At 36.5% G+C, this 22,065-nt stretch overlaps 1 protein-coding gene across 1 annotated transcript in view; it reads left to right on the top strand.

Moving 5' to 3' along the window:
- Positions 1 to 22,065, top strand: part of GPR158 (G protein-coupled receptor 158) — a 304,199-nt gene that overhangs the window by 244,447 nt on the left and 37,687 nt on the right. Inside the window, exon 6 of the mRNA XM_032474100.1 lies at positions 5,306 to 5,415. Coding sequence (XP_032329991.1) covers positions 5,306 to 5,415 — 110 coding nt within the window. The remainder of the gene's footprint in view (positions 1 to 5,305; positions 5,416 to 22,065) is intronic.

Raw genomic sequence — 22,065 nt, 5'->3', positions numbered from 1 at the left:
AAAAATGACAGCTCAGTATTGTCATCGTCATTCAAAAATCTTCAGCTCAGTGGCCTAGTTTTTCTTCATTTCTTCTCCAACCAAGGTTTCTTATGAAATGCATTATTAACTTGGGATTTGGGAAGGGGTATTTATTTTACAATAATTTGTTAAATGTATATTTACATACACTGTATTTATCAAGAAAAGGTTAAATATTGGGATTTGAAAAACATTGAGATGTCCTAGCCTTCTTTTTGTTTGCTTCTTATTACAGATTTTAACTACAACAAAGCTAGATCTGGACAGGACACCGCATAGAAAACTTACACTCAGTGCATCCAAAAATGAGCTTATTATTGTCTCTCCTTCCTCACTTCCTCTCTCCTTCTCTCCCTCCCTTCCTTTTTTCTTTTCTTTTTAATGGAAATATAGTTGATTTACAGTGTTAGTTTCTGGTGTACAGCATAGTGATCGTCCCTTCCTTTTTTAAAATCTCATTCCTTCCTCATCCATTTATTGGTTGCCTTCTATGGCAAAGTGCAATACTAGGGAATGGGCATGCAGTCGTGGATAAGGTAGTTACAGTCCCTGCCCTCACATCTTACCTGCTGGTAAGACACATTCAATAGATGAATTACAGAAATAATTATATCAAAATAGAGTTGATGAATGAGATGAAGGAAAGCTCAGAATTCAGTACATGTAAATAATGTGCAACCGAAATGGAAGCCTGACTTAGCCTGGGGGAGCTGGGGAGCACTGGGGATGTCAACCCTGACGTGAGATGTGAAGGATGAGGTGGGGCTGGGGAGGTTTTTAAGCAGAGGTAACATAATTCCCCCAGACTTAATGCATCTTTTTCTCTTATTTGTTTCTTTTCAAACACAATCATCCTCCCAATCACCCAGGTTTTAAATCTCTGTATTATCTTTGACATTTTATTCTCTTTTGCCTTAAAAAAAAACCAGTTGCCCCATTTTCTTGATTCAATGTCTTCTTTTCCTCCATTCCCATGAGTGACTGAACTCCCATTCTCACTATATTGGGTACATCTGTCTTTACCTTTTTTCCTACAGCTTTATTTGTTTCTTTCATTCAACAAATATTTAGGAGCATTTTCCATGTGTCAGGACTCTACTAGTGCCAGAGTTAAAGGAGTGACTACGATAAACATGACTGTCACAGAGACCACACGCCAGCATGGTGTCATGGGTCCTGTGCTGCAGTAAAGCAGGGACAGTGTCTTAAGCCACGGGGAAGGCTTCCTCTTCCTGGAGGAAGAGATATTCAGGCTGAGGCCTGCGGGTAAACGGGAGTAAGCCAGGACCACATGAGACTGTGGGGTTGTATCAGGAACATCCAGGCAGAGGGGACAGCATACACCAGGATTGGAGGGCTAGAGTGGATGGAAAGTAATGATATAATAAAGGTAAGCTCCTGTCAACCACCTTGAATTATTTAGACATTTTCATGAGAGCACTAGGAGCCACTGAGAGGCACTAGGCAGGAGAGTGAGGCATCAGAAGCATCCTCCGGGCTACCGTTTGGGAACTGGAGGAATGGGGGATGCTGGAGTAAGATATAAGAAGAGGGGAAAGGTTGATGGGAAAGATGATGGATTGGGGTTGCTCTTCTTTTTTCCAAATGGTCCTCTCACTTGCAGTATCTTCCCCTTCCATGGGAACCAGTCCTCTGGCATGCTGCAACCAGAGTAGCTTTCAGGAACACACTTTCAATCTCAACTCTGAGAAGTTTAATGGCATGTCTGCTTACAGAATAAAATCTCAGCTCCTCACCCTGTTATGCAAAGCTGACAGTGAACTGGCCCCATCTCTGCTTTAAAGCTTGATATTCAGCCCTGCCCTGATGTCTTCCTGCTGTAGCCACATACGCCACACACTGAAGTCCTCCCACAGCCATGCCTCTGTCTTGGGCTCCCTCCCCTTTCCCCTGCTTACCTACTTAAACCCACTCCTCCTTCATGTCCTCGCAGATGCCCGCCCTCCCAGGATAGCTTCATTTGTTTCCACTGAGATTAATTGCCCTTTTCTCTGAACCCTCAGTCTGATGGAGTCTGTGGTATCCTGGCATTTGTCCCCTCCCTTTTGTGGTAGAACTCTTTGGAGAGACAAGCCAGGGGAATTCATATGAGTACAAATGCTGGAACCAGACTGCTGGATTTGGATTCTAGCTCAGACACTTCCTAGCTGTCTGTCCCTGAGCAGATCACTTAAATTCTCTGTGCCTCATTTCTCTTCTGTAAAATAAAAGTCCCTATTTTAAAAGGTATTGTAAAGATTAAGTAAGTAAGTTAATGCATAAGTTAGCATCTAGAGATAGTGCTGTGTAAAAATGTGGTATGACCATACCAATATTTTCATCATTTACATGTAACATCCACTGTTCTAAACTTGAGGACCTAATCTGTATCTGATTTATTTTTATGGCTTCTAAATCCCTTACTGCCTCACACAGAGTAAATAATAGTGAATGTGTAAATTAGAATCACAAAGACTAGTGAACCCTAGTTAGACTTTTCAAATAGTTTATTGTGAAGGTAACACTTTAGTTATTGAATTAGCTAAGAGATCATTAAGCAAATACTTCACATTTAAATGCAAAGCGCACAGGTTATATGGAGAAGCCTGCCTCCTCTGATTTTACATTTGATTCAGAGAGACACCCACAGATAACTATAATATAAGGTAAAGAAGCATACAGTCAAAAAGTGATTATAGGAATTCAGGAGTGGCTGGAACCATCAGTAAAGAATTCATTGAGTTGATGAAATGTAATTATACTGCATTGGAAAAGTAACTTATTTAAATTTTTTTAAATTTATATTTTAACTTTATATTTATTTTTCAAGTTCACTTTTAATTGAAGTGTAGTTGATTTACAATGTTGGTTTCAGGTATACAGCAATGCATGGAATGGTAGCTTTTAGAACAAAGCATTCATAAATCAACTCTCATAATAATATTAGCCAGAATAGTCACTGTATACTCACTGAATACTCACTGTAAACTTCAAAATAGTCCCATCTGCAATTATTATTGTTGTGTTCATTTTACACGTGGGAAGACTGAGGCATAGCAAGGCACTGTGAAATTCACAGAACTAATAAAGAACAGAGCCAGGACTAAACCCAGGGAGACTGGATTCAGAGCTTGTGTTCTTCATCACGATACTGCAAACTTGAGAGTTCAACTTCACTATCTGCCGAACTGTTTCTAATAATACATTTTATTTAGTGTACTGGAATTTCATTTTCTATTACATTTTAAACTTATACCTCATCCAGGGATGCTTAAAAAAATTATTACTCCTTCATTTATTTCTAACCAACTCAATCTTTCACTTACAGTATCAAGTCTTCAGATTTTTCATCTGTGAAATAGAAGTTTGAAGCTCTATCAGTAGTTCCCTAACAGTTCAAGAGCAATTCTTTCTTTCAAAAAAAACAAAAAATTATGCAGACTTCTTTGCCATAGTTGTTCACCTTTGCTTATTCATTCTCTTGGTCATTGCTTGCTGTGAAATGGAAAACTCTGCAATAAGTCACAGGACTTTGCAGCCCCCAGGAATCCGCCATAATTAGAATAATCTCAGAAGTCATCTCTAGTGGAAATATTTGAGATTTTATATATTCTAGACTTTAATTAACTGCCTATCTCTCTAGTTTCTAAGCTATCATTTCTCTCTGCTGTGAGAAGGAACACATATGCTTCCCTAATCCCTTAATCTTTTATCAAGTTTTCTCTGCTTTTTTTTCCCCCATATGTTTTCCCTTCTTCCTTAAGCTTCAACTCCTTAGTAAACAGTACAGCTTACTTTGCAGAACTCATAATTACCATTGGACCCTTGTGCATAGCAACTATGTCTAAAGTATATGCGCTAAAACTTAAAATACAAATTTACAGAATTTGAACTTGTTTTGTGAAAATAAAAGAAGGTTTTTTATATCGATTTTTGGATGAATTCAAACAATTTTCTAGTAGAGTAAATTCTGAAATCAAATCATTATCTGTATCTTCAGCATAGATTTAGTGAATTAGAAAATTAAGGACAAGTACTACGTATACAAAAAGGAACATTATCTCCTGTCCATGCCTATTTTTATCTTCATTTCATTTCTTCCTGACACTTTAGCCAGTCTTTTTCACACTCCTTGAGAATTTAATCCTAATGGTCTTGTCAGTCCTTGGTGTCATACCTGTACAGTGGAATTATTTGAGAATTGTTGGTACTGCTGGAGAGTGGGGCTCCATTGGTAAGATATCTGCAAAAAATGTCAGCGCCAACCCCCCCAACACTGTGCCCTAGCTGTGCTTTATGCTTTTCCAATATTCACATCTTTGGGACAAAAAAAAAATATTCAGGATTTGGGGAGCAGGCATATTTTTCTGTTATAATGACCTTACGTTCAGCAGAATCGGTTCAGGCCAGCTGCTGCAGCAGAAGAGTGTGGGTCTGTACTTCTGAATGGCATGAATCCCTTAGCAGGGCCAAACCACTTCCCATTCTCTCAGGGCTTCCTCCAAACCCACAGTGGCAGGTGCAGGCTGGTGCATACAGTGCTTTCACATGACTTGTGATCATCCCCCCTGCAAATGGCCCCTTGTTCCTTTGTGTCCCATCAAACCTGCACAGATACTTGTCACAGCATCCATACCGCCTTGATGCAATTTCTTGTCGATATGGCTCTCTTCCCTTTCTCATTGGCCTTTGTATCCACAGTATCTAGCAGAGTGCCTGGCTCATGGTCAATGCTTAATTAATATTTGTTGAATGAAAACTCTGGAGCGAGAAGCAAGGAGTTAGTGAAGTAATTGAGCCAAATACTGAGTGAAGTAATAAACTTATAAAACACAGAGTGGTAGATTGACTGGGGATGGGGTACAGTACAGAATAATCCTCTCAGGAATATTTCAGACAGGGAAAAGGTATTGCTGGAAGTGTGGAGGTGGAAATAAGCAGGGCTCTAGTTGAGAAAGGCGTGGGAACTCACCTGTAGTTACTCACCATCTAGGGAAGTAAAGAGAGTTAAGCTTGGACACACCTAAAATGTAGAGACAATTGATAGAAACTCCTGAAAGTTAGAATTAAAGACTTTAGCTCTGATTTGAAAGAAATAAGGAGACTATAGTCTTTTGATTTGGACAGTGAGTGAGCAAAATAATATTTGAAAATTTTATTCAAATGAATATGTGCTTATGTCAAAATTCAAATATACGAAACATCAGATTATGAAACCCTGATTTTAGTCTGTGGGTCATCATCTGATCCTGAAGGTTTCTTTCTTTCTCTTCTCACCCAACAGGTTGTTATTTTGTACTTTGAGCCAAGCACGTTTCGCTGTGTTCTCCTAAGATGGGTCCGTCTTCTTGGTTTTGCTACTGTTTATGGAACTGTCACCCTCAAGCTTCACAGGTATATTATATTTTATTGCCTTTCATTCCCATGGGAGGATCAAAGTGTTTGGCTTAGCATGTCATTGCAAGCTGGTTCAGCCACTTAAATGGTTAAATTTCAAGAACTTAGATAGCAAGATGATACATAGTTTTCATTTTCAAAGTAATACCTTTAGGATTCTCTGGGAAAATCTTTTAATACAACTGAATTGGAGCAACATGCTTTAATAGAATATGCCATTCTTTATGGAAAGGTTAATTCTGAATAAAAAATAAGTATTAAATGAATGTGAAACAGTATTTAATAGCTAAGAACAGAAAGAGATGCAAAGACAACACAATTGAAATAATAATCAAAGTCCAGAGCTACCAAAGAATGCTATATAGAGGAATTCGGCAATATGCTTATTTGACAGAAACTATTGGCCTCCATTCCCAAGTTCCACACCCCAGGTAATCCTGCTAATATGCTATGGGTGAATTTCCAAAAAACAGTATTCTTGGCTTTCCTCTTAATCAGCGTGCTCAGGATTATCAACCTTATAAATTGGAAAATGGTGTAAATTCCCTTATCCTTTAGTTTCAAAGTCACCTACTTTTAAAAATGTACATGACAAGTTATTAGAAAGACAGAGGCAACAAAATAAATTACCTCCCCACAAAGGCTGGGGAGAGCTGGAAATCATTCCAGGACTTTCCTTTGCCTCCTCTTTCCAAGTTTTCTTAATGCAGTGGTACCAAAGAGCACAGGAGAGAAAATACAGATTGCTCCTGCAGGGCAACATTACAGTTCTAGAGAGGAAACACTACACTGATCAGCTTTAACGTTGTTTTGATAACTGCAGTAAGCCATTCATATTTTCTTGCTAATTTGACCATGAGTATTTCTCAATAGAAGTATTTTGACATGGCTCATATAGTAGTATATCTTAGATGCTGTAATATGTGTTGTATTCATCTTTAAATGCCACCCCCCTTCAACGTTTCTTGAAATGTGATCATTGTACTCTCAACTACATGAGGATCTCCATTTCTTTCTTTAATTTATTTTTTGATACTTATTTACTGGGAGTGCTCCAGATTTTTGGAACAAATGTAAATATCCTTAATATCTCAAGATTCCTCTCTTACAGATGTCATCTAGTGCAAAGTTTATTGGACTGGATCTCAAGAGGTCCAGTTTTAATCTCAGTTGAGGCTCTAATTCTAGGAAATCATAGTCCCCTGTTTCCTAGAAAAGAAAGGATTAGGCCAATCTCTAATGTTCTTTCTGAGGCTCACTTTAGTCCTTCCACGTCCCAGCACACTTTGCTCTTGTGCCCTATTCTTCAAGTACCTTCTGGTTTCCATTCCTTGTGTAATAGCTAGTTTTCAACTGCTGCTCACCAAGAGAAGTGAGAAATCATTGACAGCCTATAATGGACAACAAGACATCTGGATTTCCTGGAAATAAAAAAAAAAAAAAGGGTGGCCCCTTGAGACTTGAAAATGGCCTCTCTCCCTAGAAGTCTAGCAGTGAGCATCTGTTAGGTCCTCTATTATATAGTACAGTTTGCTGATGTAATTATGTTTTTCATTTTTACCTAATTTACCTTCTCCTTGAAGCGACGGTCTTACCATTGAATCCCGACCCTTAGCACAGTGACTGACATGTAGCGTGTGCTTAATACGTGGTAGTTGATGAGTGAATGAATGAAAATGGCAGATGCAGACTTGGAACTGCTCCCCACAGTTCTCTCCACACATTACACACTCACATTCCCCTGACTCACTGTGTGCCCTCGAGAGTCTGAAACACATGATGCTGTGATCTCCAAGAGGCTGTTTGGTGGGACGAAAACACAGTGGTAAATAACACTGAATCATATAATACAAAAATTACTTCCATTCAGTTACTCTTTCCAGCCTTCTGTATATTTCCAGGAGAAATATTAGTTTGGAAATAGTAGGTCATTAACACCTGCCAAGCAGTTGCTAGCTTTCCTTTATAGCAAAAAGAGGATCAAACTTCACGCTCAGAGCTTCCCACTGTATCACTGTCTGGATAAAATTTATTACCTTTATTTCCCTGGTATTTTTTCCATAGTTAATTTCTATGACTGGATTATCTACCAGTTTTTCATTGAAAGTAGCAATATAAAGTTTTCTTTAAAATATTTTAAAGCAAGAAATATAAATTGATTTAAAGAAATATTAGCTGGTACACATACAAAGGCCAAAATCTTCAGGGTGGTATACAAATGATTGGAATTTGGGAAACTGGATTACTTCATCACTCTTTTGTTTATTTTAAAGACTGTAATTAAAACTATTTTCTCTCTGACTTTGTGTCTCTAGAAGTCATTGCAGTGAAGAATTACCTACTGGTGGCTTAAATTGAGTGGAAACTATTTCTCATTTAATGAGCTGAATTATTCATATGGCTTTATATTGTATTGGTTTTTCCCATACTGTTTAAATTCAGCTGATTCCAGTATTGTTTAAGTCTATAAACTGAAGAACCACCATCCTACAGGGATGTGAGCTGCCCGATGGAAGTGACTAGCTGAGCAAGTTTTGTGTTGCCCAGTCTCAGTGCTGCATCCTTGCCCATATTATATGTGTTCAGATACTTGCTGAAGTGACTGTATGGTGGATATTTATAGTGAATGTAGCTTCAAGGGGTGTCTTTGGTTAGTATCTCTGATCATCAAGCAACATGTGATCCTCAAGAAAGGATTTCTAAGATTTCGTGGTAACATGATAGGGAGAAAAGACATAACTCTTTACAAATCCAAATTTGAATTTCAGTTCTGCCATTAATTATTTATACAACCAAGAATAAATTACTTTAACATCTGAGAAGTACTTCTCACCTCACCTGTGGAGTTGTTGTAAATCATTCCAACACGACCGGAATATGTGTAAATATATCAAGGAGGGGGCTTTGGTTGCAAATGACAGACACTGACTATGACTAAATTAAGCCAAAAGGGAATTCGTTGGAAGGATATATGGAAAGTCACAGAGTTGAAGCTAAAAACCAGGCTTTGGAGGACCTGACCCAAAGGAGCTGAAGGGATGAAGGTAGCCTGGGCTAAGGTATGAAGACTCCTGGATGCCATAGTCTCATTTTCAAAGAACTTCATTTTTTATTTCAAAATTTACCAAAAAAAGTAAATCTTACCCCTTTAGGCAGAAATTCTAAGGCAATTATCAGTACTGATAAATAAAATGACTGCTCTAGTCCCTTAAGAATAGGATAGGGAGGAAAGACTTGCATTTTTGTTTTATTTCAGCAATTTCCCTCAGGCTTAGCACAATTGCTGAATATTTCTTTTTCTATCTCCTGGTCTCTCACTGATCGACTGCAGTGCTTACAGAATTCCAGTAGCTCTGAGAACTTGAAGAAAATAGGAAAAAGGATAGGCTCTCACTCTGTCACTAGAAATGATATTGTTTGTCTGCAATGGGAACTTAAGGGTTTCATTCACTTTTACCAAATCTCCCATCTTTTTCTTCAGTGGTCTTTCCCCACACTTGAGAGTCATACCGCCAATCCAAAGGGATACTAATCCAAAGGGAAAAAGTCTTTTGTTTGTTAGCAGTGCAATACGGGGGTGTAACAAGTTAGGGGAGAGGGCGAAAGTGGTCCACTCCTTCAGGGAGGAAGGTTTTATCCCTGACATTGTTTAGAATGACCAGCACGTGGTGGTGATAAAAAGCAGAACAACTTTTAGTTGTCATCATGATTGTCTTAAATTCTCTAGAGACATTGTTACCTGTACCCTGGGCAGAGCAGTCCCACCGCCCCACCTCAGTGGCAGACCATTCATGCAGTGCAACTTATTTGAACGTGAAACTGTTTGTCTCTCTTTGGTGAAAGAAAAAAAAGGAAGAATAGGACAGGTTTTAGCTGGCTTAGCATGGATCATAAGGAAATAAAGTAGACAAAAATAAAGAAGGTGCATTTATAAAAAGGAGTTTCCTTCAGTAACCATAGATATGTTTGACTTGGTACATGAACGACGTAGGATAGATCTGAAAGAACATCTAGCACCTTCGTGGATGTGTGGGTTCACAGAATACTTGCTAAACTAGGTTTGTTGGTTTGTTGGTTTGAAGAATACCTGGGAAGGCAGTATCTCTGGGCTCAGAAAAGATGAGTATGTTTTCAGGAGGTAAAATGAGGAACTGTTTTAAATGAAAGTGGTTGGAGAGAGACTAAGAAAGTTAATGCTAGGACATTTTCTTACTCCCTGTAATATGGTTTCTGAAAACAAATTGACTTTTCCCTTTTCTAAGGCTAATCAAGAAAACAAAAATTTTTTTTGTACTATATTTAAAATAAATATTTAAGCAGGCAGCAAGAAAGCCTTCTTCTGGCTCTGGACTAGAGATTTTCATTTCATACATTATTCAGTACTACTTGCTCTGGCTACAATGCAATACATAGCAGTTTTCTCTCATTAGCCCCAAATATTTACACTTTGTGGGAAGGGATAGATAGATAAGTAGATAGATAGATAGTATTGTTTCCTAGTAAATTTTGAAAAGTCATTGGAAAAGACATATTTATTTATTTTACATATTCTTATAAGGATACATAAAATACTGTAAGATATTTTAAATTTTTAGAAGAGCAAAAGAAAGAAAATCAAGTGTGCAACTATATAGAAAAAATGAGAGCTCGTAACAGTGAAGGCTGTCTCCTTTAGCTTAACTTGTGATAACCACGGGGTGGCAGGGAATTTGAGAAAGGGACTTAGGCAAACGCCTGAAGTTAGTAGGCTTGATCTGTTAAGTGCAGACCCATCTGCCTCAGCAGAGCCCTGAGCAAGGTGTTGGTTAGCCCTCATTTATGAAACCCCCAAAATAACAACCTTTGTTCTGTTCTTAGGTGGCTGAGCAAATGCCTAAATGAGATTCTTCTAAAAGTCTTCTTGCAATCACCCCAGCACACAGATGAAGGGTGTTTAAGATCCCTGATCATGACCCAGAGTTTCAATGTGAACCAATTTCACAACAGTTTTAACCAGTTCCCCACCTCAGCCAAAATAACCTATCAGTAGGGTATCCTTTGAACATGTAGCTGTGGGCATTGCATTCTGACAGGAAATGGGGAGAGTTTGCCATGTGGATCCTGGAAAAGATAATTATTTCAGGCCCTTTCTGCTGAGCTCACTGTGATTTCTCATCTTCACTGGCTGCCTGCTCTGGATATAGAAATAGTGATGTTTGCTAAGAACCACATTTTCCCAGAGAAAAGGGACTCATTCTTAAGTTTCTGAGGCAGGTCTCTTTCCTGGTCAGCAAGTGTACTGTTTGAACAGTGTTAAAGGAAAAAAAAATTATTCGGACACTTGTTAAAGAATGGTAAGACAGATTTTATTAAGAGGGCCAACTAAAATGGTTTTTGTTTTTGTTTTTTTTTTTACAGTAAGGGAAAGAGATTGGGCTCAACTGTGAACACAACAAGAAAAAGTGGGGACTGATTGCCAAGGAGCAGGGGGGGATTCACCGGATAGAAAATTACAAGCGGGCAACCTCAGGGGTAACAGAGAATTTCTGGATAAGCCAACTTGGCAGGATTCTTGCTGAAGGCAAGCCGGTGTGATCCCAGATATCAAGGATGGGAGATTCTCACTAAACAGGCCTAGCAGGATTCTGGCTAAAATGGAGCAAGGCAAAAACACAGACACGTGCGTGTGCCCAAAGGTTAGTTAGGCTCAGTGAAGGGCAGGGCTCAGAGGAGCCTGACTGAAGTTTAGACAAGGAGAGAATCTTTGTCAATAGGAAGCTAAGTTCCCAAGCCAAAGAAAATTACTTAGGTTCAGACATAAATTAGAAAATAGCCAAGCCTTATCTCATATGCCCATGCTTTGCATATAGTAGAAAGTAACAAGGTGCCCTACAGAAGAATGTCATGCTTAAGGTGAAATCTTAGACTAGAAAGGCTTTGAATTGATTTTTCAGAACTACCTCTAATGCTGGTATTTTAAGACATTTAAAAAAATTAGATTTAAAAGCAATTTGACTTACTCTTTTCCTGTTTTTTAACTCATTAAGTGCCAACATGGGCTTTGTGAGACTAAGATTTGAACACTCTCCCTGGAGATACTCTTACCATTTTAAGTTGTTTTTAATGAAACAGGAAAGATCAAAGTCACTTGGCTCCTAACAATGTAAATTTCCTTCATCGTTTCATTAATTCAGGAAGCCTTGGTGTGGAAGGCGCCACAAAGTCTCGAGCTAAGTAACTTTCAGAAATGGTGGTGTTACATGCCTTAACTTTGCAGACCCTACATTTTTGTCGTTCTCATCGCTCGTGTGTTGGAAGGGCCTAGAAGAGAGGCCCTTGAATCCCTGAGAGATGAGCAGTTTGTGCCCCCTCCCTTCCCCTTCCCGCCCTCACCTTCCCTTCCCAGGCTCCTTGTAACCTGTCTGGGAACTGCCTGAGGCCAAGTCCTCTGGGACTTTGCATACAATCTCCCATTACGAATGGCTCCCCCATAACCATGAAAAACAGACATTCCTGAGCTCCAGGGAGTTGCTCTTATATTGTACAATCTCTGACTAGCTGAGGAAAAGACAGCTCCCGCTGCTCATTCCTCCCCACCTGCTCTTTCTAATGACCTCTTATCACGTTGCCCTGCTAGCTTCTTGAAGGAACCCAGCTGAATGGCCCTAAATACTGTTAATTATGTTGGTATATTCATGTCACTTTCAGAAGCTAATTAGGGGTTTCTGCCTTAAATAGACCAATGTATAAATTGATATGTTCCATTTACTCTACTCACATGAAGTCAAAGATCTGGAAAATGCACTAAGCATGTTGATAAGAGGTGTCTTTTAGTAAGTAGAGGTACCTTTACAAGAAAATTAGAAATAAAAGCAAATTTTGTTCTTTATAGTTTGTCCTTTCAGAACATATTAAACATTAGGCATGAACAAAACAGGAATATATCTCATAGAAAACTAAAGAGACTTAAAAACTTTCCTTATTTTGTCTGGCTTTGAATGTCCTACTTGATTTGTTTTATAACGTATCTTTGAAATACACTTTATTTTATAACATCTACGTTCAAAGCTCTTCAGTATTAAGCTTCTGTTTTTGTTTTCTGTTTTATGTCTATACATGCTCTAGTTTCTAAATACAGCATCAGTATTTTATGTCTAGGTTTCTGGTAAGTGGTTTGCCTGAGAATGTATAGTTTTGGAGCTCTGTGCCACATTTAACTATGGAGATTTTTATTGCCTTGATGGTTGTGGTTTCAACTTGGGTGTGTGTGTGTGCCCTTGCATGCATGTTAATCAATTTTAAAATTATGAATGGAAACCTACCTAGTAATTCAGAATTAGTACATCTCAGGCTGCAGTTAATGAATACTTTATCCTAATGTTCACTGTTAGCAACTAACAAATCTTGTCTGCCCTCAAGAGGAAATATTTATTTCCCTTATCTGGAGTAGATGTAAGAGAATACATGGGAAATGAGATTAATTTATTCATGCAGCGGAAAGAGGGGCAGTCAGATTTCTTTAAAAGCCAAGGTGACGCAGTTGGCTTCTGCCAGCCGTTTGCTGCCATTGCCAGCCTGCTGCTCTTGTCCGGGCACAGAGGCAGGGGTTCCACTTGTGTTATTGTAGGGATACACTTGTGTCCCTTCTGATGCACCATCAGCTCACCTGGCCTCTGGTTAGTCTGCTGCCCCCCACCCAGAATTCATGTGTCCAGTCCAAAATGCCTGACTTGTTTTTTCATTTTCCTTTGGTACAAAATCATTTCCAATTTGATTTATTCTTTGACCTACTTGTTATTTAGAAGTGTTACTTAGTTTCCAAATATTTGAACGATTTTCCATAAGTCTTTCTGGTTTTGATTTATAATTTAATTCCATGTGGTCAGAGTACCTACTTTGTGTGTATTCGTACCTTGAATAATCCCATTAAATTTAAACAAATGAGGAGACACATCTTATCACTGAATGGGAAGGTTTGAGGTATGAAGACTCGCAGTTGTATAAGCTTGTGAGGTAGGGCTCATCTGTATCCTGAAAGCCACGCAGAGCACAGTACCTTCGTGCACCTTAAAGTGCTGAGTAAACATTTGTTGAATGGATAAGCCAAAGGAGAGTACCTTGCAAAATAATCCTAATATTCCTCTTTAAAAGTAAAGAAGAGCTAGGAATATTTGCATAAAAATAAGAACAAGAAGGCAAGATTATAGATATTACAATGTATTATCCATAAGCAATATTCAGAAGAGTAAGTCAGTAGGTCAAGAGGACAAAGTAGAGAGCCCCAGGCAGACTTTTCTACCAGAAGATCTATTTGGTAAAGAAAGCTTTCCAAAACAGTGGAGTGAGGGAACAAGGGCCAGTTCAACAAATAAGGATTAGGAAATTAACTATATACCTAGAAAAATTTACCTTTGAGTTTTTTCTCAATTTATAAGAATATCAATAAATTCTAAAACTAAATCCAAAAAGAATAACAGTGAGAAATTATAGATTAATATTTCATTTATTTCAGGTTGGGCAATGGAAGAGATCAAGAAAATTCAATTGATTGGATTTCATAAATTTTAAACTTCTGCATTGGGGAGAAAAACCCCATAAATTAAAAGGCAAATAATGAACAAGGAAATATGGTTGTGGTATATTTTATAGCTGAGTGCTGTCCAATGGAAGTATAACTGAAGCCACAAATGTGAGCCCATATGTAATGTTAGGTTTTATAGTAAAATCAAAAGAAGCAGGTAAAATTAAACTTAATGATATATTTTATTTAATCCAACATATTTGAATTATTGCCATTCCAACAGGTAATTTATATACAAAATTATTAATAAGATATTTTCGATTCTTGGCTTGGACTAAGTCTTCAAAATCCAGTGTCCATTTGGCACTTAAACACATCTCATATCAGACAGGTGCTCAATGGCCATTATATCTAACAGCTATGGTATGAGATAGCGCAGTTAGTTATAAAGTTAATATAAATAAAAAAGGCTAAAGCTGGGGGCAGACAATTCAAAGGAAAAGAAAGTCAGTTGGCAAAACCACATTTAAAAAAAATGTTCAATGAAACTAGTAATTAAAGCAGAGCAAAATGAGACACTGTGGTTCATGAATTGGAATAGGGAAAGGTTTTTTTTAAAATTATGATTGTCTATAATATTAAGTACCCAGTGGAGTAAGACACTGGCATACTTGGCTGAAGAAAGTGTAAATTGGTACAATCTGCCAGAAATAAGTGGTAATATGTATCAAGAACTTTTATAAAACTGAGTCATCTTGTTTTTTTTCATGTAAAGAAAAAATTAAGGATGTGCACAAAGATTTATCTGCAAGAATGTTCATGCTTAAAATATCGATCAATAGGTAGAACAAACATATGCGTGATCATAATACATGTCATTATGCCCTGAGGGTGAGCGAGATGTAATATCCAGGCGGGCAGCCTGGGAAGGTAGCCTGAAGAGGAAGGTTTTGGGATGATGTCAGTGAATGTGGAGGATTTTAGAACACTGTGGAGAGAAAAACACAAGCCGGAATAGAGCATCCCCTAGTCCATAAGCAAAGAATGTGATGGAAAGCACTTAAAAAGTAGATCCAGCTCATGTAAAAGGGGGCCTTGAAGGCTATAATCACAAATACTTCTTAACTTGCTAAATAAAGTGCATCGACAGAAGGTTTATTTTTTTCCCACATTGTAGCCAGATTTTACCTAGATAAAAATTTCCCTATGTCCTTAGGCACTAGGAAATTTTTCCTGAGTTGGGCATCTGTTCCAATATGAAATTATGAAATTTTATATATTTAAAACCTGTACAACCTTGTACTACCACCTTTCTTCCAAATTACTTTCTCAATTAACTTTCAATCCATTCTAAACCTGATAAAAGAGATGAAACATTCCCCAGTTTAGATCATAACAGCTTATATGCATAGAATTTAATGCAATAGATGTCTGTCTTCCATTCTTGGACTTTTGCTAGCTTTGAGGAGTGAGGGGAAAAAAAGAATGTTCATTAGAGAGTGGCTTATAATAAAGAAATAATGACTTGCCTAAATGGTTATGTGCTATCATGTTATTTACAAATATAGGTTATATGAAAATACTCAGAACACCTGATTATATGAAATAAGTATAATATAAATTATATGTTATAATCAATGTTATAAAAATATTTTATATATGTATAGAAAAAAATACTGGAGAATAAAGTTCACCACAGTGCTGACAGGATCTGTGTACAAGTAGTGCTGTTTTACATGGTTTTCACTTTTTCTTTTTATTTGCTTATATTTTTCTGGTTTTTTACTTTGATCATGTATTATAGTTTTAATGGAGAAATCAATTCACCTGCAAAAGTAGTTGAGTGTTTGTTACATCATATAACACTTCTGATCTATAATCACTGAAGACAATGTAGCGGGAACCTTGGGACCTGCCAAGAAATTTAAGTCAAAGGGTTTTAAATCTAGTAATGAGACAAAGTGTAAATAGTTGAATAGCACAATGACCAAAGAGCACTTTCAAACTAATTTCCAAAAGTTTCAATGACAGTAACTGAAAGTTCTTCCACTTCAAGATTAATAATACTATCTAAACAGTTAAAAATATTAGAGTTAGACAGACTGAACAATTGCTACAGACTCACACAGCAGATCTCCTCAATTACTTCTGCAGTTGGATCCTCTATTTGCTAGCTAATGTATTTTGTGTATAACTGTGGATTAATGTGATGGTGCATGCAAGAGTAAGTTTAGAATTTTTAAAAACATTACTTTTTAACATTTCTTTTATATGGGACTAACACCTTAAAGAGGTTAACTATATTAATGTGCAACTATTCTTTGAGAATTTAGTAGGGGGTTTTTTTGTTTGTTTTTATAACTAATCACATATTAAAGTGTACCTTTATATTCACAAAGAATTTTGTCATCTTTTTGTGATCCCCATGGTCTGCTACTGTTCTTTATCTATAAATGTATTAAAGGGACTGAAAAAAGAGAGTATTAGGTCTCATTTAATTAGATTGAAACTTTCCTTAGAAAGAGAAATAAGTTTTTCTGTTAGTCATGTCCACTGCATTCCAATTTGGACAATCATAGTTGAAGAGAAAACATGTTCAAACAACTTTGTCCTTAGGACATCCCTGGGAAATACTTACCTGTTATTAACCTATTTCAGAGGAATAGTGTTTTTTGTTATTGTCGTTGTTGTTGTTGTTGTTTTTCAGACAGCAAAACTAAATCTTGAATTAGAAGTAAGAACAGATCAAACTTTAAATAATGTCATTTAATATGGTGTCATTTTAGAAATTTTCTAACTACAAAATCATGCAAATAGTGATGCTTCCTTTTTGAGACTGTAATATAATTGCTCATTTAAGTAATGATGCTATTAGGCAACAATCTGAAATAACTTTGTTTTTGTAATTTGTCTGAAATCATGTGCTTGAATACCAAAATGTTATATTAAATAGTAAAACACTAAATTTTAGAAACACCTAATCCTAGAATGAAAATTTAATTTAAAATTATTTCTGTTGATTAATCAGTGCTAAATAATTGAAATACAAGGACAGAATCTGTTCTCATAGCCATTTGGAAGACGATGGTCATAGAATTTGTATTCACTCTGGATGTAAGGAAAGGAACAAGCACATAATTCTTAAACTGTTGATAATCTGATTTATTTTCCTTCATCTTCAGACTGATTCACCATCTGCTTATTGTTTAAAATATCTTTCTGTTGTGAGATGGGGCTGGAAGAGCAGTGGGGAGGGAACAATAGTATCTATATTTGAATTTATTGCTCTGAAAGCTTTTATTCCAAACTTTTCAAAACTAAACATCTCTAGAGCACAAAAACTCAATTGCTGTAAAATGTCCTTTATTTGCATTATTGTTACAATTGAAACAGCTCCAAAGGAATGTGGTTTAGGAAACAGGTGTTTATGCCAAGTTAAAACAAAGAAGGTCTGATTTTAGATCAGTTAGTATTTTGACCTCTATTTTAGGGAATCAACCATGCTTTATTGATTTTCAAATTTCTTACATTTTTCCTTACAGTGTTAAGATCACGGAATGAACTCTTATAAGAGAGGAATGATGTACGCAAGTTTAAAATAGTCACACTGCAAATAAACTAGTGTTAAGCCTGGTGAACTCACCTCAGCAGCCAGGAGAGGGAAAGAACAACCAGATGGTTGAGGATAGCCTGGGGCTACAGTAGACAGGGCTGCAGTGTTCAGAAAGGCAAAGAAGAATTTTCTCCTTTTCTGCAATAAGAATCATTTTGGGGTTTTTGTTTTTGTTTTATTTTTGAGGTAGAATTCATATTATATAAAATTTACCATTTTAATCATTTTAAAGGGTGCAGTTCTGGCTTTTAATACATAGTGTTGTGCAACCATTACCATTATCTAATTCCAGATTATTTTCATCACCCCAAGAATAAATTTCAAGCCCATTAAGCAGATCACCCTCACTTCTCCTCTCCCAAATCCTGCACACAAATCTAGCTTTCTGTCTCTATGGATTTACTTATTCCAAACATTTCAGATAAATGCAATCATAGAATTTGTGGCCTTTTATGTTTGGTTTCTTCCACTTTCTTTCTTTCACATTTTCAAGGTTCATCCTTATTGTAGTATATATCAGAATTAACCCTTTTTATTCATAGATATAATATCCTGCTGTTTGCATATACTACGTTGTGTTTGTCCACTCATCATTTGATGGGCTTTTGAATTGTCTCCCTTCTTTGAATAATGTTACTATGGACACTCATATACAGGTTTCCTGTGTGAACCTTATGTTTAATTCTCATAGATAAATAATAAGTAGAAGTGGAAGTGTTAGATCATACGGTAAATCTGTGTTTAACATTTTTGAGGAGCCACCAAATTGTTTTCCAGAGAGGCTGTACCATTTCACTTTTCTACCAGCAATGTATGAGGCTTTTGATCTCTTCACATCTTCATCAATGCTTATTTTCCATTTATTTTTATTATTGCTGTCCTAGTGTGTGTGAAGTGCTATCTCATTGTGGTTTTGATATACATATCCCCAATGACCAGTAATGTTGAGAATATTTTTAGGTGTTTATTAGCCATTTATATTTCTCCTTAGAGAAATGTCTAAGTTCTCTGACCATTTTTAATTGGGTTGTTTGTCTTTTTGTCATTGCATTGTGTGAGCTCTTATACATTCTGGATGTGAGACCCTTATCAGAAAAATTATTTGAAAATATTTTCTCTAGTTCTGTGGGTTTTCTTTGTCAATTTCTGATAGTGTACTTTGATACATAAATTCTTCATTTTTATTAGGTTTAACTTATCTATGTATTCTTTCATTACATACGCTTTTGTCATGAAACTTAAGACAGCATTGCCTGATCTCAGTTCAGGGGGATTTATACCTCTGTTTTCTTCTAAGTGTTTTATAGTTTTAGCTCTTACATTTGGGTCTTTGATTCATTTGGAATTAATTTTTTGTGTACTAGGTGAGACAGAGGTCTAAATTCATTCTTTTGCATTTGGATATACACTTGTCCTTAGGACCATTTGTTGAAAAGATTATTCTTTCTTTATTGGCTGGTCTTGGCACTATTGTCAAAAATCAATTGACTAGAGATGTCCAGGTTTATTTCTGGATGATCTGTTTTATTCCACTGTTCTACATGTCTGTCATTATGATAGTGCCACACTGTTTTGTTAGATTGACCTGAATCTGTAGATCAGTTTAGGGAATATTGCCATTTTAGTAATATTAAGTCTTCCAACCCATGAACACAAAATGTCTTTCCATTTCTTTAGGTCTTTTAAAAATTTCTTTCACTAATGTGTAGATTTCAGCATATACATTTTTTTAAACTCCTTGATTAAATTTACCCCTAATTATTTTTTTTGGATACTACAGTAAGTGGAATTCAACTTCACTTTCAGATTGCTCATCACTAGTACATAAAAATAAAACTGATTTTTTAATATTAACTTGTATCTTACAAATTTGCTGAATTTGGTTTTTAGCTCAAATTTTGTGTGTGTGTGTGTGTGTGTGTGTGTGTGTGTGTGTGTGTTTGTGTGTGTGTTCCTTAGGGTTTTCTATATATAAGACCATGTCATCTACTAATGGAGATAGCTTTACTTCTCCCATTCCCATATGGGTGCATTTTATTTCTTTTTCTTGACAAATTGCTCTGACTAGAACTTTTGGTACAATGATGAATAGAAGTGGTGAGAACAGACATTCTTGCTTCTTGCTTTGTTACTGATACCAGGGGAAAGATTTCAGTCTTCCACCACTGAGTATGGTGTTAACCTTGGTTGTTTCATAGAAGCCTGGTAAGGGTCAGGTTGAAGAAGATACCTTCTATAGCTAGTTGTTGATGTTTATTATTATGAAAGAGTATTGCATTTTGTCAAATATTTTTCTGCATAAATTATAATCATATGGGTTTTTTTCCTTCATTCTGTTAATATGGTATATTATATTAATTGATTTTTGTATGTGGAACTGCCTTGCATTCCTGGTACAAATCCCACTTGGTCATGATGTTACCACATTAGATATGAGGCCCCGCTCTCAGGGCCCTGGCCAAACTGAAGCCCCTCTGGCTCGGTCAGGGAGTTCTCTCCCACTTCCTGTTCTCACTGCCTGTAATGAAACAGTTTGGTGGAAGCAAGACAGGCTTTTATTCAGTGGCCAGAGAATGGAGGAGGGGAGCTCATGCTCTAAAGGCACCTTCTCCCCAAAGCAAGGAAAGTGAGGGAACATTAAGGCGAAAGAGGCAAATGCTTCATCAGAAGCTGGGGATAGGGCAGACTTCCGGAAACAGCCGGCACAGCATGCATGGTCCCTCAGGCTCCCTTGCACGTGGCACAAATTGTGCCTAGCAGAGTACAAATCCCCCTTTGGGGGACCATCTTAACATGGTAATGAAGCAAAGGTAACTTTCAGACACCTCCAGGTTTCATCTGTGCAGGTGCGTTCCTGTGATCAAGTCAGAGCCAACTCAATCTGGTTTTGTCCTGGGTCTTTGTGACATCCTGCTGATAAAACACAACTAGCCTGTATGGTTAAAAACAGTTTCTGCACCCGGGGCCTGGGCTGCATGAGTGACAATGGAGTATAATCTTTTTAATATGCTTTTGTATTTTGTTTGCTAGAATTTTGCTTGGGAATTTTGCACATATATTCATAAGTGATATTGGCCTATAATTTTCTTTTCTTGTGATGTCTTTATCTGGCTTTGGAATCAAAGTAATGCTGGCCTCATAGAATAATTTAGGAAGTGTTCCTTCCTCTTCTACTCTTTAGAAAAATTTGAGAAGAACTGATGTTAATTCTTCTTCAAATATTTGGTAAAATTCACCAGTGAAGTTATCTGGTCCTGGACTTTTCTTTATTGGCAAGTTTTTGATTACTGATTCAATCTCTTTACTTATTATATGTCTTTTAAGATATTCTACCTTTTAGTAATTTGTGTGTTTCTAGAAATTTGTCCATTCATGTAGGTTAACTAATTTTTTAGCATACAGTTATTTATAGTATTCCATTATAATCCTGTTTATTCCTATAAAGTTGTAATAATGTCTCCATCTTCTTTCTTAATTCTAGTAGTAGGAGTCTTCTCTCTCTTTTTTTCCTTGTCAGAGTAGATAAAGGTTTGTCAATTTTGTTTATTTTTTCACAGAAAAACTTTGGTTTTGTTTATTGTCTCTATTGTTTCTCTATTATCAATTTCATTTAATTCCACTCTAGTATTTATTATTTCCCTCCATCTGCTTGCTTTGGGTTTAGTTTGCTCTTCGTTTTCTAGTTCCTTACAGTATTGAAAGTTCAGTTATTGATTTGATAGATTTCTTCTTTTTGTTAATATTTGTATTTGCACATTGTAAATTTCTCTCTGAAATATTTGCTGAAAGACTTAAGTTTTGATATGTTGTTCTTTCATTTTCATTTATTTCAAATTATTCTCTAACTTCTCTTATTATTTCTTCTTTAACTGATTGGTTGTTTAAGAGTATGTCATTTAATTTCCACGTATTTGTAAACTTTCCAGAGTTCCTTCTGTTATTAAGTTCTAATTTGAATCCACTGTGGTTGGGGAAGATAGTTCGTATGATTTCAGTCTTTTTAAATATATTGAGACTTGTTTTGTGGCTTCATAGATGTCTAGTTTGGAGAATGTTCTATGTGCACTTGAGAAGAATGTGTCAGCTGCTCTTGATTTACAATGTGTCTCAATGTAAATCTCTTTGAGTTTAACCTACTTTGAGGTACTTGAGCTTCTTGGATGTACAGATTCATGTCTGTTTTCTGGGGAAGCTTCAGGCATTATTTCTTCAAATATTCTTTCTGACTTTCTTTTCTCTCCTTTCTTTCTGGAATTCCCATTATACCTATTTGGACAGTATTCCACAGTCTGTTAGGCTCCATTCATGTTTCATTATTTTATTTTATTTTATTTGCTACTCCTCATACTGGATAATCTCTCTGACCTAGTCACTGATTCTTTTGCCTGCTATTGAGTCCTTTTTAGTGAATTTTTCATTTTAGTTACTATTCTTTTCAAGTACAGAATTTCTATTTGGTTCCTTTTTGTAATTTCTATGTATTGATATCCTCTATTTGGTGGAATATCACTTTCTTGGTTTCCTTTAGTTCTTT

This window comes from Camelus ferus, chromosome 35 (assembly GCF_009834535.1).
Source record: "Camelus ferus isolate YT-003-E chromosome 35, BCGSAC_Cfer_1.0, whole genome shotgun sequence".
Classification (NCBI taxonomy): domain Eukaryota; kingdom Metazoa; phylum Chordata; class Mammalia; order Artiodactyla; family Camelidae; genus Camelus; species Camelus ferus.
This window is presented reverse-complemented; position numbering and strand designations above follow the sequence as displayed.